The following is a 19956-nucleotide window of genomic DNA, read 5'->3' as shown; positions in this document are numbered from 1 at the left end:
GCAAGTTCTTTAGAATGTATGTTACTAAAATATATTGTCATTTTGAGCAGCCATTTCTATGAATCTACTGCTTCCATTCTGAGTCCTGAGTGACGAACAAATACTGGGTTTCAAGTTTGGGTTCAATCCAGCACCAGGAGGACGTTGAGTCAAAGCCAAGAAGACCGAGGCTCCAAATCCAGCTCACCCAAATCACACAAAAATACTTCTCACCCACATGGTGGTGACTTGTATTGCAAGCTGTTTTTTTGGTTGTGCTTATATGTTTTGAGATCTTTGTCCCTGAATTATTCCTTCACCTCAGCAAAGGGAAACAAATGGAATTTCATTTTTAATGCTCACAATGTTGAAATATCACATGTAAATAATTCAACAATAGTGTGTCTCTCCAGCAACTCTGTGTCCTGGTTACTCACCACTTACACTCACAACAGTTTTCACTGGAAGTACTTTCTACCAAGATAAATCTCTGGATTAGCAAGAGAATCCAGGACAGTTGCTATTTCTGAAATGTCATAAAATGTGATCACCACAAAACATATTTAAGGAGTAAAATTGTCAGAGACAGATATTGAGCAAATAAAGTTAATCTAATCTGCACGGCTACGCATCAAAAGAGGTTTAGTAAGGAAATGTGTTTTTTTTAAGTCATGGACTTAATCTATGTAGACATTTTAAAAACGGCTTTAATTAGGTGCTGGAGAAAGCACTATTGATGAAGTCAAAGCCATGGTAATTGTGTTGAAAATGTAAAGTACATAAGTCTCTCCCAGTTGACATTGAGTGAGAGGTGGGTACCCTGGACATGTCATAATCATATTAATGAATTGCTTTGACCCTGAGTGGCTCCGCAAATTCCCTGCACATCAATTGTTTTTAGTAATTCAACTAATAGTGCATTTGTTAGTGAATTAGCACAATTAAAGTACAATATCAACTAAAGTGTGTCTGGTATTGTTGCCTTATCTTTTAGACCTGTGTCAAAATCAATATTATTTTAGTTAATTTTGAGCTCACATGGTGCAAGTTCCTAAATTGTGTGTGTGTGTGTGTGTGTGTGTGTATGTATATATATATATATATATATATATATATATATATATATATATATATATATATATATATATATGTATAATTTAGTATTGTAGATTTTTTTTTACTGTTTTTACCATTTATTTATATTACTTGTTTGTATTTTTTACTGTCTCTTGTGTGCACTTTACCCTGTTTGCTGCTGTAATCCTGAAATGTCCCCACTGCGGGACTAATAAAGGAATATCTAATCTAATCTAATCTAATCTAATCTGATACCGGCCAACGTTTAGTTTAGCATTAGCACTAGAACCAGGGGAAACAGCCAGTCTGGCTCTTTTCCAAAGGTAACAAAGTCCACCTAAAAGCAGTGTCTATAGATGTATCCACATACATTGAAAAAAGACAAGAGAGGAGAGATTTACCCAACCAGGTTTTTTAATTGGAACAGAGTGGCAGATTAGTGACAGGGCAGTGGCATGGAGGATCCGCCTCCTCTCGCTCACTCAGCCAATGACAGAAACTCAGCCTTAAAAAAATGCAAATGTATAAAAACAGGAATGGGAACGGCAAACATAGAGTAGTGTAGCCTCCGTTGGGCTTCACACACACACACACGCACACACACACGCACACACACACACACACACACACACACACACACACACACTAAATCGCATGCATACCTACACTCACACACGTACAAATCCACCGTCTCTCTCACACACACACGTCTTATTTGGCTACGCAGGCTTAGATGGGTACAAACACACATGTTTACACTTTGACAGTCACTTTAAAAAAGACAGTACGTGCTAAGATCATTCCTGCTTGTGAGAAAGTGGCGTGTTGTCTGCCCGTCTGTACTGCGGCAGAGAGACAGACAGGCAGACAGCCGGACAGTGAAAAGACACAGTCAGTGTGTGTGAAAGCCACTGTGAGGGACCAGCTGCCCCTCGTTCAGCAGTGAACAGACAAAACACTCGCAGACACACTCACACGCACGTCGACAGGCCAGTCAGTGTACACAAGAGTCTGCTGTGAAATACCAAGGTGAAGCACTCAGGCATACACACACATACACACATGTGGTGTGTTTAGATGAAGTGTACACACACACACACACACACACACATACGTATATTCTCACACTGGCGAGGTGGCAGGCAACATACACACACAGGAGTGGAGGAGGTGTGTTACCTGTCTGTGGAAGAGCGTGAGAACTGCTGGAGTAGGTAAACACACACTCAACCACAGTACATTCCAACTTTAACTCACCCCTCTTTTCTTTCAAACACACAAAAACACACACAGACATCCACACACACCCAGACTAGTATAGTTTTGACTCCCATGCATTTTTGTTCTACAGTACTGAGTATAATAGAAGCTACTAGCCCAGTCGCACTGGTGTAATTATTGTTACAATCTCTTAGATAGAAGCCCAGCCCTCCTTCTGACATTCGCCTTTCCAAACCGAACCCCTGTTCCCCAATATCCCCTCCCCGAAAAGACCTCAACAGCAGGTTAAAGTTGACCGCATGAACACTAATTCAAAATCAGTTTCTTCTCATAACCAAAGCTTTACTGACAAAAGATTTTTGACCAAATTAGCACATCTGGGAGCAACTTCCTGCATGGATTCACACTTCCTGGTTTTTCATTAAAGCCCCCCTTGCTTCCCAGAGGCCCCTCCCATCCCCAAACAGAGAGCCAATGGTGGAAGAAAAAGAAAGTGAGACATGCTAAAGGTGCGTGTAGGGCGGGGTTATTGGATGACGTGATGACTAGACACGTAGTTGTGCTTTTACACAAACAGACCAAACTCTAAACCAACCAGCAACTGATCGATAACTAATCAATAACATATTGAAACCACCTGATCTCGCTCGTATCACAAGTGATGACTATCACAATGACGGTGATGATGATGGGTTTGATATGTGTTTGAATGACATGATTAACAGTATACTTAAAGTCTGTGTGGTGTATCTAAATGCACAGCAAGATATACATATATATATATATATATGCACTTTTGTGTGTATGTGTGTGTGTCTGTCTGTGTCTGTGTGTGTGTGTGTGTGTGTGTTTGTGTGTGTGTGTGTGTGTGTGTGTGTGTGTGTTCATGTGGCGGACGAGAGCACAGCTCATCTAAAGTGATGACGGATTTGATGAATAAAAACTCTTCATGATCATGCAGATGATTAGTGATGTCAGAAAGGATATGCTGATATTTACATATAAACTTTTTTTTTAAACTGCTAAATACACATCCTCCTGTTTACGTATTATTATCATTATTATTATTATTACGGTATTTTTATTATTATTCACCATCCAGCCCAAAACATTGATATATTATTGGTTGTTATTATTATCCGTAACTAGTCTTTGTACAGCTTAGAGGAGCAGATTGGCCGCGAAAGCAAACCTCTAACCAGCTAACGTTTCCACAGCGGCTCCCCGACGTTGTGAAGCACACCGAGGGTTGAGCACTGTTTTCTGGTTGGCCGAGCACAGAGAGAGAGGTCTGAGCCACCTTCAAGCAGATACAAGCAGTGTGTGTATGCATGTGCATGTGTGCAAGCATGTGTTTATGTGGCTGTATGGATGTGTGTATGCGTCTTTGAGCACCAGAGGGATGGAAGGCACAAACGAGACCTTTCCTCTCACCTTTGACCCTGGGCTCTGTGCGGCCAACCAGATGCTCTGTGTGTGTTTGGGGGGTGAGGGGCAGAGTCGAGCTCATCGCTCTCTTTATCTTTTGTGTTTCGCTCTGCTCGCCACGCCCCTCTCCTCTCCCGTTTCGCTTTTGCCTTTTCAATCGCATACAAAACAGAGGAGGAACTTTTTTTTGTGCTGGAAAACACAGGTTAAGAGCTTGTGTTTCGTTTTGTTTTTCTTACAAAATTATCATATCATTACATACACAACAAGAGAATCTGTAGAATATTAATACCAACATTTACTTTAAAAACATCTCATGTGTATGTGTTATTTTTTCAGAATATATTTGGATTTTTATGCATTTTTTTCCTCTTTTTTTCGTTTTCATTGAAAAGAAAGTTCCAAGTCCGCAGAGAGAGGCGCTCTCAAGTGTTTTGGAGACGAGAGGAGAGAGGGATGAGGAGAGGCGAGCAGACGAGGACGAGGCGACGAAGAAGAAGAAAAAGAAGAAGAGGAGGAGGACGAGAAGGATGAGGAGGGCAAGGAGTACGGGGGCTTAGAGTATATTTCTCTCTTCTCTCTCTCTCTCGCTCTTTCTCTCTCCCTCGGTGTGCGGTGTGTCTCTCTGGCAGTCTCTCTGAATGTTATGCGTAAAACTCCTCCTGCTTGTCTGGTTTCTGGTAGGTGACGGTGGCCTGTTTGGGTTCCTCCAGTGTGTAGCTTCCCTCGTCCTTCTTCTTCATCCTGTACACCAGCAACATCACGAGGAAGGCCGCAAACAAGGCGCCCACTACTCCTCCCACTATCACCGCTGAAGGAAGACAGAAAGAGAGGGTGGATATATTAAAAACCAGAACATTACAGATCCTAAAAACCCTAAAAAAACAACACAGAAAACATTATTAGAGCCACATCCTGCTGCAGACTACCACACGACTGCATTAAACACTCCTAGTCTAAAAGCAGAGCAAAACTACCACAGCATCATGATCACCTAGCTGCTAAGTGAAGACTGATCAGCCTGAATGTGCCAACATACATTCTGAGTTGCCAACAGCTTTGTGCTAAGTCGCAGCCCTGCAGTGCTCGATGGTAGTTAACCCGATGGGGCCGGTGTAACCAAACAGCAGCTGCATTTGACCACCTTCTCTAATGAACTCTTGCTGCGTTCGATAGATTGTGTGGTCATCAAATGGAAACAAATTAAAAACTTTCCCTCGTTAAACTATTCGGCCTTGATGCCAGAACGGACAACAAACTGTTTATTATCCAAAATGCTTGAGGAACACTTTGTTTCTATTAATTGTGTGGGAGGTGTTTACTTTGTTTATTCCATTTCTGCCAATATCAGAGTACAAAGGCTGGGCTATTTAGAATAATGTAACTTTTCATCATGCACTGTCACTGCAAAAGTATTCCCTTCTTTTGACTTTTCACAATATCAATATCAAGTAGTATAAACATTTTAGTCAGATAGAGAAGATGTTGTGTTACAATTCGTGATTTTTCTGTGGAAGACAATCGTGATATTGGACTTTCACAGATTTTCAAGTGCACCATTTGTAGTTACTACTTGTCTTTACATCTATAGTACCACAGCCCTGTAGTATGGCTGTATAGATTTCCTTCCATCCAATATCTGTTACCAATAATCCTTTACAAGCAAAGAGCCTGGAGCCATTGGGCGAGAAGCGAAGTACACCCGGGACAGGTCGCCACAAAGTACACCAACAGGCAATTTAGAGTCAACAAATAACCTAACCTGCATGTCTTTGGACTGTGAGAGGAATCCGGTGAAACCTCAAATAGCACAGGGAGAACATGCAAACTTCTCACTCTTGTTAAAATAGTGACGCACCTGCCACAGTTCTGTGAAACATTGTATAGGTTTAAAGAGGGCGAAAGGCAGAATAGCAATAGTTTTTGGTAAAAAAACAATATGAGGGAAGCCCAACAATTTAAAACAATGCTGAATTTATATTGTACCTTTCTGACCTGACACACTTTGTCACAAAGTAGATTGAATCAGTGTGAAAAGTCAAAAGTGGTACCTGCCAATCTCCATTTATCTCGTGCTCTTTAACATGTTACTCTCACAGATTAGAGTGAATACAGTGTCTATACATGTACAGCACGAAACGTGAATGTAGGAATCCGACATGGTTCTATCATACAGACAGTCTAGTCTAAAGTCTGTTGCCTCCTGCTCTTTACCGATGACCAGGAAATCAGCGAAAACCACCGCCAGCAGTCCACCAATCAGAACAGCTGAAGGAGAAACAGAGAGCCAGTCAGGTCAGGCAAATTGGCTGGTCCCTCACTTTCTACAACAGCTCTTTGGGAAGAGGAAAGGGGGGCAATTGAAAAGAAATTGGATTTACCCAGAGGGAAAATGATGGGAAAAAGAGGGGAAAAGGAGGGGTTGGATAACCCAAGAAGAGGATTGCTTGTTCTCAATGGGTCAAACGGGGCTAAGTAGCACATTCAGTTATCGTGATGAAACTGCACTACGTGGATGCGAGGTGATGCCAGTTTATCTTAGCAGCTCCCACAGAGCAGGGGAAGACCACAGGAGGCAACAGGGACACGTCATCTGTTGATCTAAGAGGTGGCTACCAAGTGGCTCATTTGACGAACACAGAGCTGCATGACAAATATTTGGACTAAAATGTACAAAAGCATCATTATTATTAACTTCATTGACAGATGTTCTTACCTATCAAGACCTCCTTCCTCTCCAGGATGTTCTTCTGTGGCAGCTGGGCGGCAGAGCTTCCTCCGTCCACTGTGTTGCCGATCAGATCAGGATCCACTGGCAATATACCTCGACCAAGATCATTACGACGATCATCACGGATCTCGAAATCTCCACTCGGTCCTGCAACACCCGCCTCGTTGTTACCCTCCTGAGACAGAGAGAGAAAAATGAGACTAGCAACAGGAAATCTATATTTTAATGTAATCACATTTGTTCCCCTGAGCTACTACTCTGAAAAGTATCCAAACCAACACAAACAGAGAACATTTCCATGGCACATGTTCTCCTTTGAAACAATGAGCCTCTCTATGTTCTGGTTGGTGGAAAGTCTCATATTGTCCAACTAGGATATACACTTCATAAAATCTGGCAGCTTAATTACAACGTGGAAAACCAGACAAATGTAAAGGCATCATGGTTCACTGCAGGACGGCTGCAAATAAACACAAGCACAGCAATCAGAGAAACTACCTTGGTCTGTAAATAATTAGGCTGTCAGTGTTAAAGAGGCAGTCAGAAGTGTTTGGTGTCAACCCTGAACAGTTTGTTGTTATTATCATTAGTACAGAGCTAGTAAGTGAGTCCAAGGTCATATCTGTGGCCTTACTCACTTATTCTTTGATCAAATAGCTGCTGATTTAAATCATCGTTACAATCCTCAGTCGTAAAAGTATAAAGCTGACTTGTGCGTGACTGATTTTGGTCTTTTCATGGGATTTGTTTAGAATATGAAAAATGCTCTCCCTGCTGTTGAGTTTGGTGTTTTCTTGTTGAGACACTAAATATAGACACTGCTCCTCATCTATATTAACATCTACCTGTCAGTCTCACCTGTGTAGTTGTGGGCTGCTGTGGACGGCTCGTTCCCTCTGTTGGCACCGCCTGAGTGGCTGCCGTCATGGGCACCCTGGGCCTGAAGGGGAACCTGGTCTTGACAGTGGCGGCGGTGGTGGTGGTGGCGGTGGGTGCAGCTGTCGTTGGCTCGGGGGTGGTCTCCGCTGTAGTGGACATGTCATCTTCTGAGGTGGTTTCCATGTCAAAGCCTGGGAAGAAAGCTGAGGGTTCAGGCGACAGGTAGACGTCCTCTTCTTCTTCTGTGGTGCTCAGGTCGTCCGAACTGGCAGAGGGCGCCGCACTTTCTGCAGGGCTGGTTGCCGGGATGGTGGTCACCACGGGGATGGCTGCAGGTGACCGCGGGGCGGCGGTGGTCTGGGCGGCGACCTTGATTCGCTCCAGCTCTCTCTCTCTTTCAAGCTCACGCTCTCTCTGCCTCTCTCTCTCTTTCTCTTGCTCTCTCTCACGTTCCCTCTCTCGCTCGCGCTCTCTCTCCTTATCCCTCTCTCTCTCCATCTCTCGGACCCGCTCCCTCTCTCGTTCCCTCTCTCTCTCCCTCTCCAACTGTTTCTCCCTCTCTCTCTCCTTCTCCAGTTCCCTCTGCCTCTCCTGCTCTTTCTCTGTCTCCCTCTCTAACTCTCTATCCTTCTCGAGCTCTTTCTCTCTTTCCCAGAATGCACCACTCTCTTCATCGGCTTCGGTGGGCATCGGGGTGGCGGTGGGCTCCTCCGGGTTGGGGCTCGGCTCAGCTGCAGGTGAGGCGGAGGGGGCGGGGCCGTTGGCCTGCGTGGTCGAGAGGAGGAGGGGCTCTTCGGTAGTGAAGGACACACCTGCCGATGTCGGCCTCACACTGATGCCAGGAACTGGGGAGGAGAAGAAAAGATTTTTTATTTATGAATTAGTTCATTAAAAAATAACTCACTCATTCACACGTCCCCTTTAACACTCAATGCACCCACACACAGTAAATAACACAAACAGTAAATCAGAAACTGAGACTACGGCTGTGTTTGAAATCAATCCCTTTGACACTCATTCCCTACTCCCTATATAACAAACACTCACTAACTCACTCTCTACTGGGCTGTAAATTGAGATTTCAGACACTTATAAGTCACCTTCACTTTGTATCATCAATAACAGGTGTAGTGTTGCGTGATATAATGTGACGCATGGCCCGGTGGGACTGTTAACAGAAAGTAGCCACGGGCACTTCTTGTTTCATTTCACTGTTGGGAAAGCTTTTGGAAAACGGGTATGGTTGTGACACACTAAATAGAATAAGACCTAAATTAATTCGGTCAGCTACGCTTGTGTTTACCCTGCTATGACATGTCAAAATGGCTGCTGTGAAAAGGGCCTTTTGCACTTTAATAAAGTTGGGGGAGACAAAAAAAAGAATAGTGAAAATCTGTAAAGTGGCCAAGATATCCTGACTTTTAATAAATATATTAGTCAATTTACAAAAAGGCTGGAAACTACATTCCACATAATGCAACAGATATTGTGTTTACACAAGAGCCTCCCTGGCTAGTAACACCCTTTTCAACGCTGGTAACATCCAACTCGACGCTCCTGGAAGTTTTTGTTGACATTTAATTCTGGTTGTTTTTTTATGGATGCTCCTACAGATCTACAGAATACATTATACAAAACTGAGTACTCTCCATGACTAGACCTTTATGTAATAAGTCAGTGCAGTGCTCCTTTAAGAAGACAACCGTCTGTCTCCTCTCATCTTAAACGTCAACACACTCGATCACACAGCACAGCTCTGTTTGTTTCATCAAATCACTGCAGGATCATAAAGTACTGTTAGTGAGTTCATTGACAAATCAGCGCAGCAATCACAGTCGCAATCAAATCACCAATTTCTGCTCGTTTAGCTATCTGACAACACAACCACGAAAATATGGAAATGACAACAACTACAGTAAATGTATTAAAACATGGAGCGCAGAACGAGGTTCAACCAACTGAGACGAGGCTGTCTGTCCCTCTCCTCACCAGATGTTCGCTGTGATGTGTAGTTTTGTTGAGGGCTGACTGAAGATGAAAAACCTACCGTTTTTATTTTTGTTTTGGCGTTTTAGAGCATGGATTTTTATAAAAATGACCTAAAAAAACTGAAGTGGATGCACAGCATTGTCAAAATCAGATAGCTTAGATAGTCTGGAGGAGAGGAGAAGAGGAGAAGAGGAGGAAAGAAGAGAAGGTATTGACGATGGCGCAGGCTAATCCTTTTTCTTCTTAAATCTCATAATAGTATTATACCACATTTCATTTTGTTATAGCAGGGAAGCTCCTTAGGTTGAAAGAGATACAAATTGAATTTACAGGCACAAAGACATGAAGAGGAGCTGGAGAAGATATCGAAATATGGACTCGAACAATGCAGCTTCTGTTAAATGTATCAGGTGCCTCAAAATGCCACATTCTGACGCAGCAGTGACACAAAATGAACATCTGTCTGTTGAAAATTAGCTTTTGAGATAAAGCAATTTGCTGAGCAGCTTCAACCACAGTGGGTGCCTCTGCTGCACTCTCCTGCTCTGAATTGTAATTATTATCTTCTCCAGGAGATCTGTCTGTCCATGGCTAATCTTGCAATAGACTATTATTTTTAGTGCTTCTGTATTACTGTATGCTAAAGGAATCTCATAGTTCCAGTGATTCACACTTTTTCTTCGTCTGCAGGTTCTTCCTCTATTGATTTATATGCCTAGGTTAAACAATTTCATGCATGAATGTATGTATAAATAACTATTGCTTTGCAAATGTTAACTGAACCAGGCACTGACTGCAAAGGAGCTAGTTAGATATTAGTAGCTGGTGGGAGTCCATCGGTGTGTTAGGCTAACAGAGCTAACAGGGCAATACGCTAACCAAGCTAACAGTTTACGGAACTGCATTTTAGCCACACAGAGCTGGGGAGACACAGCTGGCATAGATCTGCACTCTACTGATTGAATTTTTCTAGTTTATTTTAAGCGCGCTCGCCACTAGCCTGAACCGAGGGCAGCCCTCGGTGAGTTGTGCTTAATAAGGAGAGCCATGTTCAGGATTCAACAGCCAAATCAGAAAATCTGACTAAGTTACACCAACGTGATTTGCGTTAAGTAGGTAATTCCTACACACGCAGACAGTCAGCTCACTCAAATGCAGACATACGCTTGCATATAGGTGCACACAACTACCTAATCTGTTTGGATTGTAATCTTATTAGGGCAAATAAGATGTCGGGGAATTTGAGCCCGGGTTGCTGTTTGTTTGTAAGGGTGTAGCTGTGTTTAAAGGTGCAATAAATCTGTATCAAAACCTGTCCGTTGAGCCAAATGGCATGTTTGTAATGGTTGATTCTGTGTGCGTGGCCTCCATGGCGACCAGAGCGACCATAACGCTAGGACGCGGAGAGGGTGTGGGGGGTGGGGACTTCAGGGTCAGCAGATTCAAACCCAGCAGCTGTCGAGTTTGAAAGAACCAGGGCTTGAGTGTGTAACCTCTCAAATTTGTCTTAATTTCTTTGCTTCGGTACAATATTTGTATTGTCATATTGGAGTTCCTTTGTGCGGCTTCAGCTGTGAGGCTCCATTAGTTTTAGCAGGGATTTTCAACACTACACACACACACACACACACACACACACACACACACACACACACTTACAGCCAGAGCCGGAACCCGAGTAGAGGTCCTCATCGTCGTAGAACTCGTCTCTCGTCGAGCCTTCGTCATCGATAGACGGGGACCAAGTCTGTCCCTGGGAGAAACACAGAGATGATAGAGATTAGAGTTATTCATCATGAATGACTGGGCTGTTTGTCATTTTATTTGAATAGAGAAACCACTTTGGCAGATTAGATGCACACACAGTCACACACGCAGGAGGTGCAGGGAGCATTATGGTGGACAGGGTAACATCTGTCCGTCTGAGGCCCCATAGAGGAGCATATTTAATGAGTTCATCTAAAGCTGGGATTTTGGCAGAGGAACATCAAAGCTTTTAAGAAGAGAGGGGTTTCATTCAGTCTCTGCTTACATGCCAGTTACAAGTGATGCTCAGCCTGTAAAGTAGTAGAGTATGGAGACGCAGTTAACTTTTGAACTCAGGCTGGTATACTTACAATTTTATTTTTGATAAATGTTAGAAAATAGTGAAGAATGCTCATTTCCTATTCTCAAAGCCAAATGTCTTATATTGTCCAACCAACAGTATGAACCCCAAACATATTCATTTTGTATTGATATAAAACAGAGAAAAGCACAAAATCCACACTTGTGAAAAGCTTGAACAAGAGAATGATATCAATAAACATATTGCACTAACTTGTTAATCTATAATGTGTCAGAAAACAGAGAACAAGACTACAAGTCTAAAGGCAGCTCTGTGAGGCTGTACCATTATAGACTGTATATTACAAGTGGACAGCCTCTTGACCTCACCCATTTGTTTGTACATGCACGTTTTAAATACTTTTTGTCCTCGTCAGAAGTGACACGAGAGGGCGGAAATAAGTAAAAAGCAGAAAAAAACTAATTCCGGAGACCATGAAGGTTAAATTTCATGAGCTGAAAACACATTGTGATTGAGTTAAAGTTTTAAGACAAAAACACTAACGAATTCCAGACTTGACGACGCCATAGCAGCAACCTGCAATCACAAGTTAGACACGCCTTAAAGCATACCCTGCTTCATCGGCTATTTTACTGAAAAGAAAAAACCATATTAACAAACATCAAGCTGTTTTGAGGAAGACTTTAAGCTAGCAATTAAGACAATAAAAGCTAAATGTAGCATGCTAACATGCTCACAATGACAATGCTAACTTGCTGATGTTGAGCCAATTTCAAGGTAACATCTTCAATTAGTTTTTGCTTTTTTCTGACCCATAGAGGTTTGAGAACCTGTTAAAATGTTTTATATAATCTATGATCAATATCGTTGTTGCTAAATCATCTCGTTGTGTGGACTCTGAAGGGGGGAAATGTGCCATCTCCTTTGAATAACTACAGCTATACAGTTTTACAGCTGCATTGTAAAATGATCTCTCTTGGATCATTTCACAGCCTCCTCCCTGCTCATCACTGCACCTTAATCCAGGAATATTTTCATGTACAACTGTGAGGGGAAAGCGCACCTCCGTCAGGGTCAGATAAGAGAGATTAGTTGTTGATCGTTTGGGGCGGTTGAACCTCTGAAGTGAGTGACCTCAGCCTCTGGTCACTTTGAGGCTGATCCCTCCTTTCTCTTCACTCATCTCTTTCATCTTTCTCTCTTTTTCTCTTGACCTCAATCCCCCGTCCCTGCGATGCTTTAACACACGCTTTAGCAGACTCATTAACACTCAGCAATTAACACTGCTATCAAATGCATGCACTGAGAGATACCGCCTGTGTTGCTGCACAAAAATATGTTTCATACCACAGTACACACCACACTGTTTCAAGACACAAGTACGGCTACTGTACTTGAAGACTGTGTCTATTTCAGGTATTTGCAGGCAAATATATTCCATGCAGATATTCATTTTGAAATGCATTGTCTCTCTTTTAATCTCTATCAATATGATTAATGCTTTTTCTACTTTTATTTTGTCATCGGTAGAATGTATTTAAGTACATTTACTCAAGTAGAAATACTGCACTGTACAATTTTACTTGTGCTTTATTTGCATAGTTCCCTTTTATTTTATTTTACTCTAATATATATTTTTGGTTCCTGGTTATGTTGAAGATTAAGATTTTACATACAGAATATAGAAAGCACTGTGACAGATTTAACCACTAAACAGAAAATGAAGTAAACGTTTTTGACAATAAAATAAAAAGTTGTTTTTATTACATATAACTCAGTAGTATACATATACAATATTTTGACACTCTGAAAGGTTGCATTCTGCATAATGACTTCTTCTACTTTGATATTTCCTCACAGCAAGTGACCCCTTTTTACCTACAAGAAGTCTGTTGTTAATATCACAATAATAATAATGTTGCTTATTTGTTTTTTATTTAAGTGTTTAAATTTAGATGCAGAACGTATACTTGTAACTTGCAATGCATTTTTTCAGCGTGGTATTGCTACTTTTATTTGAGTAACGGAGCTGAATACTTCTTCCAGTACGGCATTGTCTGCCCAGATTCAGCTCACTTACAGCTAAGTATGCGATGCCAAGAACAACGGGCTAAGTTTTTCTCCAGGTGTTGGAAAACAGTCAGTCCACTGCTGAAAATGTGACCAAAACAAACTTATCTCCTCAGCAATCTTAAACCCATCCTGAGGCCCTGTAGAGCTGTGTCTTTACTCGCCTCTGTGATGCTAATTGTGCACACACAGAAGCAGAGGCTCCTCCCCGGCTCCAGACGGAGGAAACCTGATGCCTTTAAAAGCCAATAAAAGCATAATGGAATCTAGAAACCCGAGCATCTCAGTCCATCACATCTCAGCATGAGGTGGAGTTGAAAAGCTATATGCACCTCATGGAAATGGAATTAACTTGAAGTAGTTTGGAGCCTCGACACACACAAAGGACAAAGGATATAGGCTTCACAAAACGGAAGGGTGAGAGTGTGAGTGTGAAACAGTGAGTGTGTGTGTGTGAAGTCCTGGTGATCTCGAACCCAGGAAGTGCTGAAAAGTACTGAAAAGACGTTTCAGTGCAAGCATGGTGCGCATGTGTGTGTGTTGTATTCCAAGGATCAGTTTTACAATGAAGGCCGTTGCTATGGGCAACATTTGCCTTTCACAGAAAATCCCATCCTCCAGTGAGAAGCTGCTAGACACACACACACACACACACACACACACACACACACACACACACACACACACACACACACATCAGCACACACCCTCTCGCAAACATATAAGAGCTCCAGCTTCATAAGCAAAGGTGTTATGTAACGTCAAATAAACAACCCTAAAAACCAACTTCAAAACAGTCCGCTCCTCCAACTCCCCCCTCTCTATCTGTCCCTCCCACTCTGCCTCCCTCCGTCTCCCCCTCTGGATCCACACTCTGTGCCAGTATATCCCCATCCTTGCCCCATTTTCTTTTCATCTTAAATTCCCATATCTTATCTCGAGGCTAGCCCCCTAAGTTCAACGTGACCCCAAAAAACACACACCAACCATACTTAAATAAACACACACACCCCCAAGTCCACCCCAGGGGCCCCTTTACAATTCCCCTACACACACACAACAACCTCCAGGACACACTGCAACTGCAGAGGCTATGTTTACCCTTACCTTATACAGTAATATGTAATCGCCCTCTGTGTCTCGACATGTTTAATTTATGAGACAGTGTTATAAGAATTCACGCTATAGCGGGCAGGAGTGCGTCACTGCATGTAATTAGTGTGTTTGTGTGTGTGTGTGTGTGTGTGTCTGAATAGATATAATCACACGTTTTCTTTGTGGTGCGTGTGTTGCACACACAAATGCCCCTTAGACCTGTTTGTGTTTTAAGTGATTTTGGGGGAGTCGAATAGGGCCAGCTCTGCATTTTGTCTCCGTTTCAGAAGCTATAAACAGCTGTACTTTCTGCATGCGCCACATAGCTAACAAACCACAACGAAACACAACGAGCTCTCCTCAACCGCACGCATAACCCGTGGCCAAAATCATCTGTATGTTGCCCTCAATTTCCCTACACCACTGCGTTTGGTTCCCATTTGTTATAAAAGGAAACTGTAAGATGACAGCCATATTCCACTGGATCTGCGGATTGAATGAAATCCTATTTTTTGGCAGCAAATGAAGCACTGCCATTGTAAGACATGCGGTGCCAGTTGGAGTCATTTTAAAACAATCTGGGAGCGTTGGGGTATATATATATATATATATATATATATATATATATATATATATATATATATATATTATGTATACTTTCATAAAAGGAGATGGGGAAACATACAATTTAAGAAAAAAAAAAAAACACAAGCAGAAAAAGTGTGTTTTTTGGGGTATTATCATGTTGTGACAAAGTCAACACAGGTGTGTCCTCTGAGGGAGGTTGCAGTGACTCAGGTAGAAACCCGATCTAAAGCTGACATCATGCATTGCACTATTCATTTCATCCTGTAAACTATAGCCACTCTGTCAGCGTGTGTGCATGTGTGTGTGTGTGTGTGTGTGTGTGTGTGTGTGTGTGTGTGTGTGTGTGTGTGTGTGTGTGTGTGTGTGTCTGTGTGTGTGTGTGAGCTTGTTTTACTGCTACAAGAACCTAGATTTCATACCTGTGCTGACTGTGCTGCGGTTTTGCAGATATTAACATTCCACAGGAGCTCATTCCAGATTTTAATTTAGGATAAGAGTGAAGAAATACAAAATTATAAGTGTGGGAGTGTATGATATTAAAGTGGCAACCTGATAATGATGTGTGTGTGTGTGTGTGTGTGTGTGTGTGTGTGTGTGTGTGTGTGTGTGTGTGTGTGTGTGTGTGTGTGTGTGTGTGTGTGTGTGGAGGAAGTAAAGACCCAGGTGTGTGTCTTATCTGTAGAAACAATGGGCGTGTGCAGCTCGGCTAACACTAAGATGCAGGAACTTAGATAACAATAGGAGGCAGAGGTACACAGACACACCAATTCACCAGACCAGGTTTCACGCACGCACACACACACACACACACACACACACACACACACATATACACATGCAGCTTGTAGTGGATGTGTGTAACCTAAAGAGGAGTTTCTTTTTGGGTTGATTTTCTTACGGGTCCGGTTTAGTTCAGATATCTCCTTTAGGGCTAGCTGGGCAGATAGAGAGCTTCATTGTAATTGACTTCAAATGCATTCCTCAGTAACCCGAGAGGCTGCGGATTCACAATGCCTGGTGCGCGCACGCGCATGCGCGCACACACACACACACACACACACACACACACACACACACACACACACTTTAAGCTCCTGATACAGTAGACGCAATGCTGCTCTGCTTTAGAGAAATAATCGTTAATTGTGCTTTTTAATATGTGAGATTTTATCGGAGCGAATGTTCTCGACTGCTGCAGCATTTCTGAGCTCTCATAACTGTGAAGAATCATTTGAATACTCCCTCTGCTTTCTGGCACCATCTTTCTGTGAGTCCCACTCTTTTAACCGGCCCCCATTTACTGCATCCAGTGTTGAAGGAGAAGAGGGAACAGAAATACATCTATTGTATTCTTTTTTTCATGTCAATTATTTTTAACACCACACTATTCAGGAAGGAAATACATAATTTCTCAAGTGGCATTACAGATATTATGGCCATAAAAAAAGGTGATTATACTCTAAACCTCAGCATACCACAAACTTGGTCGTTAGCTTGGGGGTTGAAACCACTTTTGATCAAATAAAACTGATTGAAACTGGATTTGATTTTAATTTCCTGTATGCCTATATCTGGCCCACATACTCAGGTCCATTCGTAAATATATAACATTACTTAAGATAAAGATGCTCTTACTTCCGTTTTAAATAATTTTTAGTGACCTGGAAAGTTCATTTCACAAGGGAAAAGGAAAGATTAAAGAAAGGTAGTCTGCTTCTTCTTTTTCCTAATAAATAAACATGTTGCAATTCCTCAGAAGTATCCTGTGACCTGCTGGAGATGTCAGGTTGACAGCCTCTCGACTTGAAGAGTCTCAAATACTGGACCTTCGGGGAAGTTCAGTCAGGCATTGAAAATGTTTTGCCGCCATACATTCAATACACTGTGAAACATGACCATGTTCATGAATGGGTCTGTCTCTGTTGAGCTTGCTCATATCTGTATGAATGGCTTAAACTTCGATGTGGGTGTCCTGACTGAGCTAGAGTGCTGGATGTGAAACATGTCACCATGCACTTGAACACATCATGAGAGCTATGGCTACGAAATAATAATCATCTGACAGACATTTGAGACCCAGATCAGCCCTACGATGAGGTAAAGTGATCTTAAGGGCCACATTTCTACTCTCCCTGCAGTTTAATTCAGTGTAGGTGGAGTGCCCACGCTTCATAAAGCAGCTGCTGATTCACGGCTGTTTCTGTGTCTGCGTCTCTCCAGAGCCGACCCACACTGATAACAGGGGAGGAGCCACGCTGCTCGCCGACAGAAATGGGCCGTTGATCATTCTTTATTTATCTGGAAACGGGCAGACTGCTTGGCACATGACCTCCGACTACTCGCACACTTACAGGAAAAAATGCAGCCTGTTTACTGTTTTCTGTTCCACACCCATCTTTTTTTTCCGGAGTGGATTCCCGGGCCTGTCAGCAGTGACCTCTAATCTCCCTCTATCTTTTGCTTTTCCACCTCGTCTCACTGCTCTTCGTCTCCTACCAGCTGGGCAGGTTGGCCGGCAGCCAGCCTGGACGCTGTAACACACTTACAGTCAGACACGGAGATGTGAGAGAGATAGAGGGCAGGCAGTGTGTGTGTGCGTGTGCGTGTGCGTGTGCGTGTGCGTGTGTGTGTGTGTGTGTGAGAGTAGGTTACCAGGTGATGGCCTGGTTAAGACACCTGCCACCTTCAGCCGAGATTAGCACAGAAAGCCTCTGCACAGTCACCCTGCTCACACACTCAATGACACCTTATAGCACACAAAAACACACACACACATGGAGCGAGTCGGATGTCGAGACAGTATCTTGTAAAGTCAGGTGCACTCCTGTGAGTCAAAGAAAACCTGTCACTGAGCCTATCCAAGTGACTTAAAATCCAAAAATATACTCCCGTATTCATGGACAGATATTGAACCAAAGGGCACCTAGGCCCTGCACATAAAAGGGCCCCTTCTTGCATGTTTTTGTGTGGTACTTTGCACATGAAAGTTCTGTTGTTGTTTGAAACAATTGTGTTCATGTTTGACATGAAGAGAGGCTGAAACAATCCAGCAAGTTTCCATTCAAATGTAACGCAAGTTTTAACAGAATTTCCTGAAAATCAGCATTACAAAAGGCTCCCAAACTCATTTATAGCACCTTTAAAGTAGGTTTACTAGGGAGCTATGAAGTGAACAAAAGAGCAGATTTATCAGACTTATCGACAACAAGTAGTGGATATTGAAAATGTTTTCAATAGTTCCCTCACCAATGAAAAGTGTCACTTTAAAACTACAACTATTGCTTAGGGCCAACTGACACAATTCAGTAATGTATAAACATTTTTTAAAGAATCTAACTGTGCCTACGAATCACAAAATGTCCTCCCAGCAGGCTCAACTATGAACAGTGCTAGACAATCTTCAAAAAATCATGGATTGTGCCTTTAAACAAGAAGACTACATACAATACATTATATATAGTCCTCACCCTGTGGGTCAAAACAATTCAGCATCCATCAGAATGATTTTCCAGCTCTTTTCCTAATGTCTTTATGTCTGTGACGTATTTAGCAGTAAATCCTGTAAAACAGCTCCAGAGTTTTAAGTTTAATTATCATTGAGTGTCAAGAGATTCTCTGTTGTAGCAGCTGCAGTGGGGGTCATAAGCCGGTATCACTTTGTGTTTGCAAGAAGGAGCCTGCTGAGCAATGTTACACTGATTAGCTGTTTAAAAGATGGGAAGTGGGTATGGGTGTCTTGGATTAAATAAGACTACATGGGGATTAATACAAAAGGTATTTTAGATGTCAGTGTTTAGCCTAATTTTGGGTATTAAACAAAAACAAAGTGTGATATTTATTGCTGCTTACGATGTTTTTAAATATGGAATCATCTAAAACTGCTATTCAACAGGAATAAAATGCTTGTGGACATGCTGCTGCAAGAAGTGCTGAGTGGGAAGGTAGAATTTCGTCCCCTGCCAAACTCATCCTGCCAAACACATTCTGATCTTTTTTCCGGCATGTTTGTCCCAGTTTTTCACACACGAGTGATCCCTGTGACCAATGAATGTGAACCACCGAGCAAACCTGCAAACATGCTCATGTACAACAGCCAGGAAATTAGTTAAACACTTTTTCCTCCCTCCACTATTTTTAGTCTTTTCTGACGATCAAATTCCTGATAGTGCTACCGTGGCTGATCCAAATCGCAGCCACGTTGGCCGTATTAATTTCACGTATAAAATCTGTGGGAGGATGTCATTACATTGGCTCTTTTATTTTTCCAGCTCGCTCTGGCCCTAAAGATGTCTCGGCACCAAACCCAAAAATGAAAAGCATCCAAGCACTAATATTATCTTTCTAATATTATCTTTCTCCACTGAGTTATAAGGACAAAGATGATCTGAGTGATGAACAACCCCATGGAAAGTAAAGCATTTGCTAAATATGGTATACAGTGAATGGCTTGGTCAGAGAACTGCAGGGATAGAACAGGTGCAGAGTGGAGGAAAGAAAAGCATGCATCTTGATCAGTGAAAGGCAATTTAAGTCCATTTTCATGCAGAAAGACTTTCAATATATGTCTATATGTATCTGTTACAAAACAATAGAGCCAAATCCCTTCATGACAATGTTCAATGTACCTTCAACAAAGCGTAGCGTTACTTTAAAATCAGTCAAAGGCTTTTGCATTTGCTTCATTGTTAGCGTTAACGATTAATCCTCATTAAGTGGAAGGCTGCCTGCTCCCCCTCTTTCAAAAAATTGATTGTAGAGGTCATGATGTGATTTAAAATTGAGAAACCACGGTTCACTTTAAATAAATCACGAATGAATAGAAATCTTTCAT

At 42.2% G+C, this 19956-nt stretch overlaps 1 protein-coding gene across 1 annotated transcript in view; it reads right to left on the bottom strand.

Moving 5' to 3' along the window:
- Positions 1 to 3205: 3205 nt before the first annotated feature.
- sdc3 (syndecan 3) overlaps positions 3206 to 19956 on the bottom strand; it is a gene marked incomplete at its 5' end in the record, with an annotated part of 32237 nt that continues 15486 nt past the window's right edge. Inside the window, 4 exons of the mRNA XM_079231741.1 lie at positions 3206 to 4516; positions 6422 to 6611; positions 7295 to 8160; positions 10964 to 11057. Coding sequence (XP_079087867.1) covers positions 4350 to 4516; positions 6422 to 6611; positions 7295 to 8160; positions 10964 to 11057 — 1317 coding nt within the window. The 3' untranslated portion in view covers positions 3206 to 4349. The remainder of the gene's footprint in view (positions 4517 to 6421; positions 6612 to 7294; positions 8161 to 10963; positions 11058 to 19956) is intronic.

The sequence above is a fragment of the Taurulus bubalis genome (assembly GCF_910589615.1).
Source record: "Taurulus bubalis genome assembly, chromosome: 16".
Taxonomy (NCBI): Eukaryota; Metazoa; Chordata; class Actinopteri; order Perciformes; family Cottidae; genus Taurulus; species Taurulus bubalis.
The sequence above is the reverse complement of the archived record's forward strand: the minus strand, read 5'-3'. Positions and strand labels throughout refer to the sequence as shown.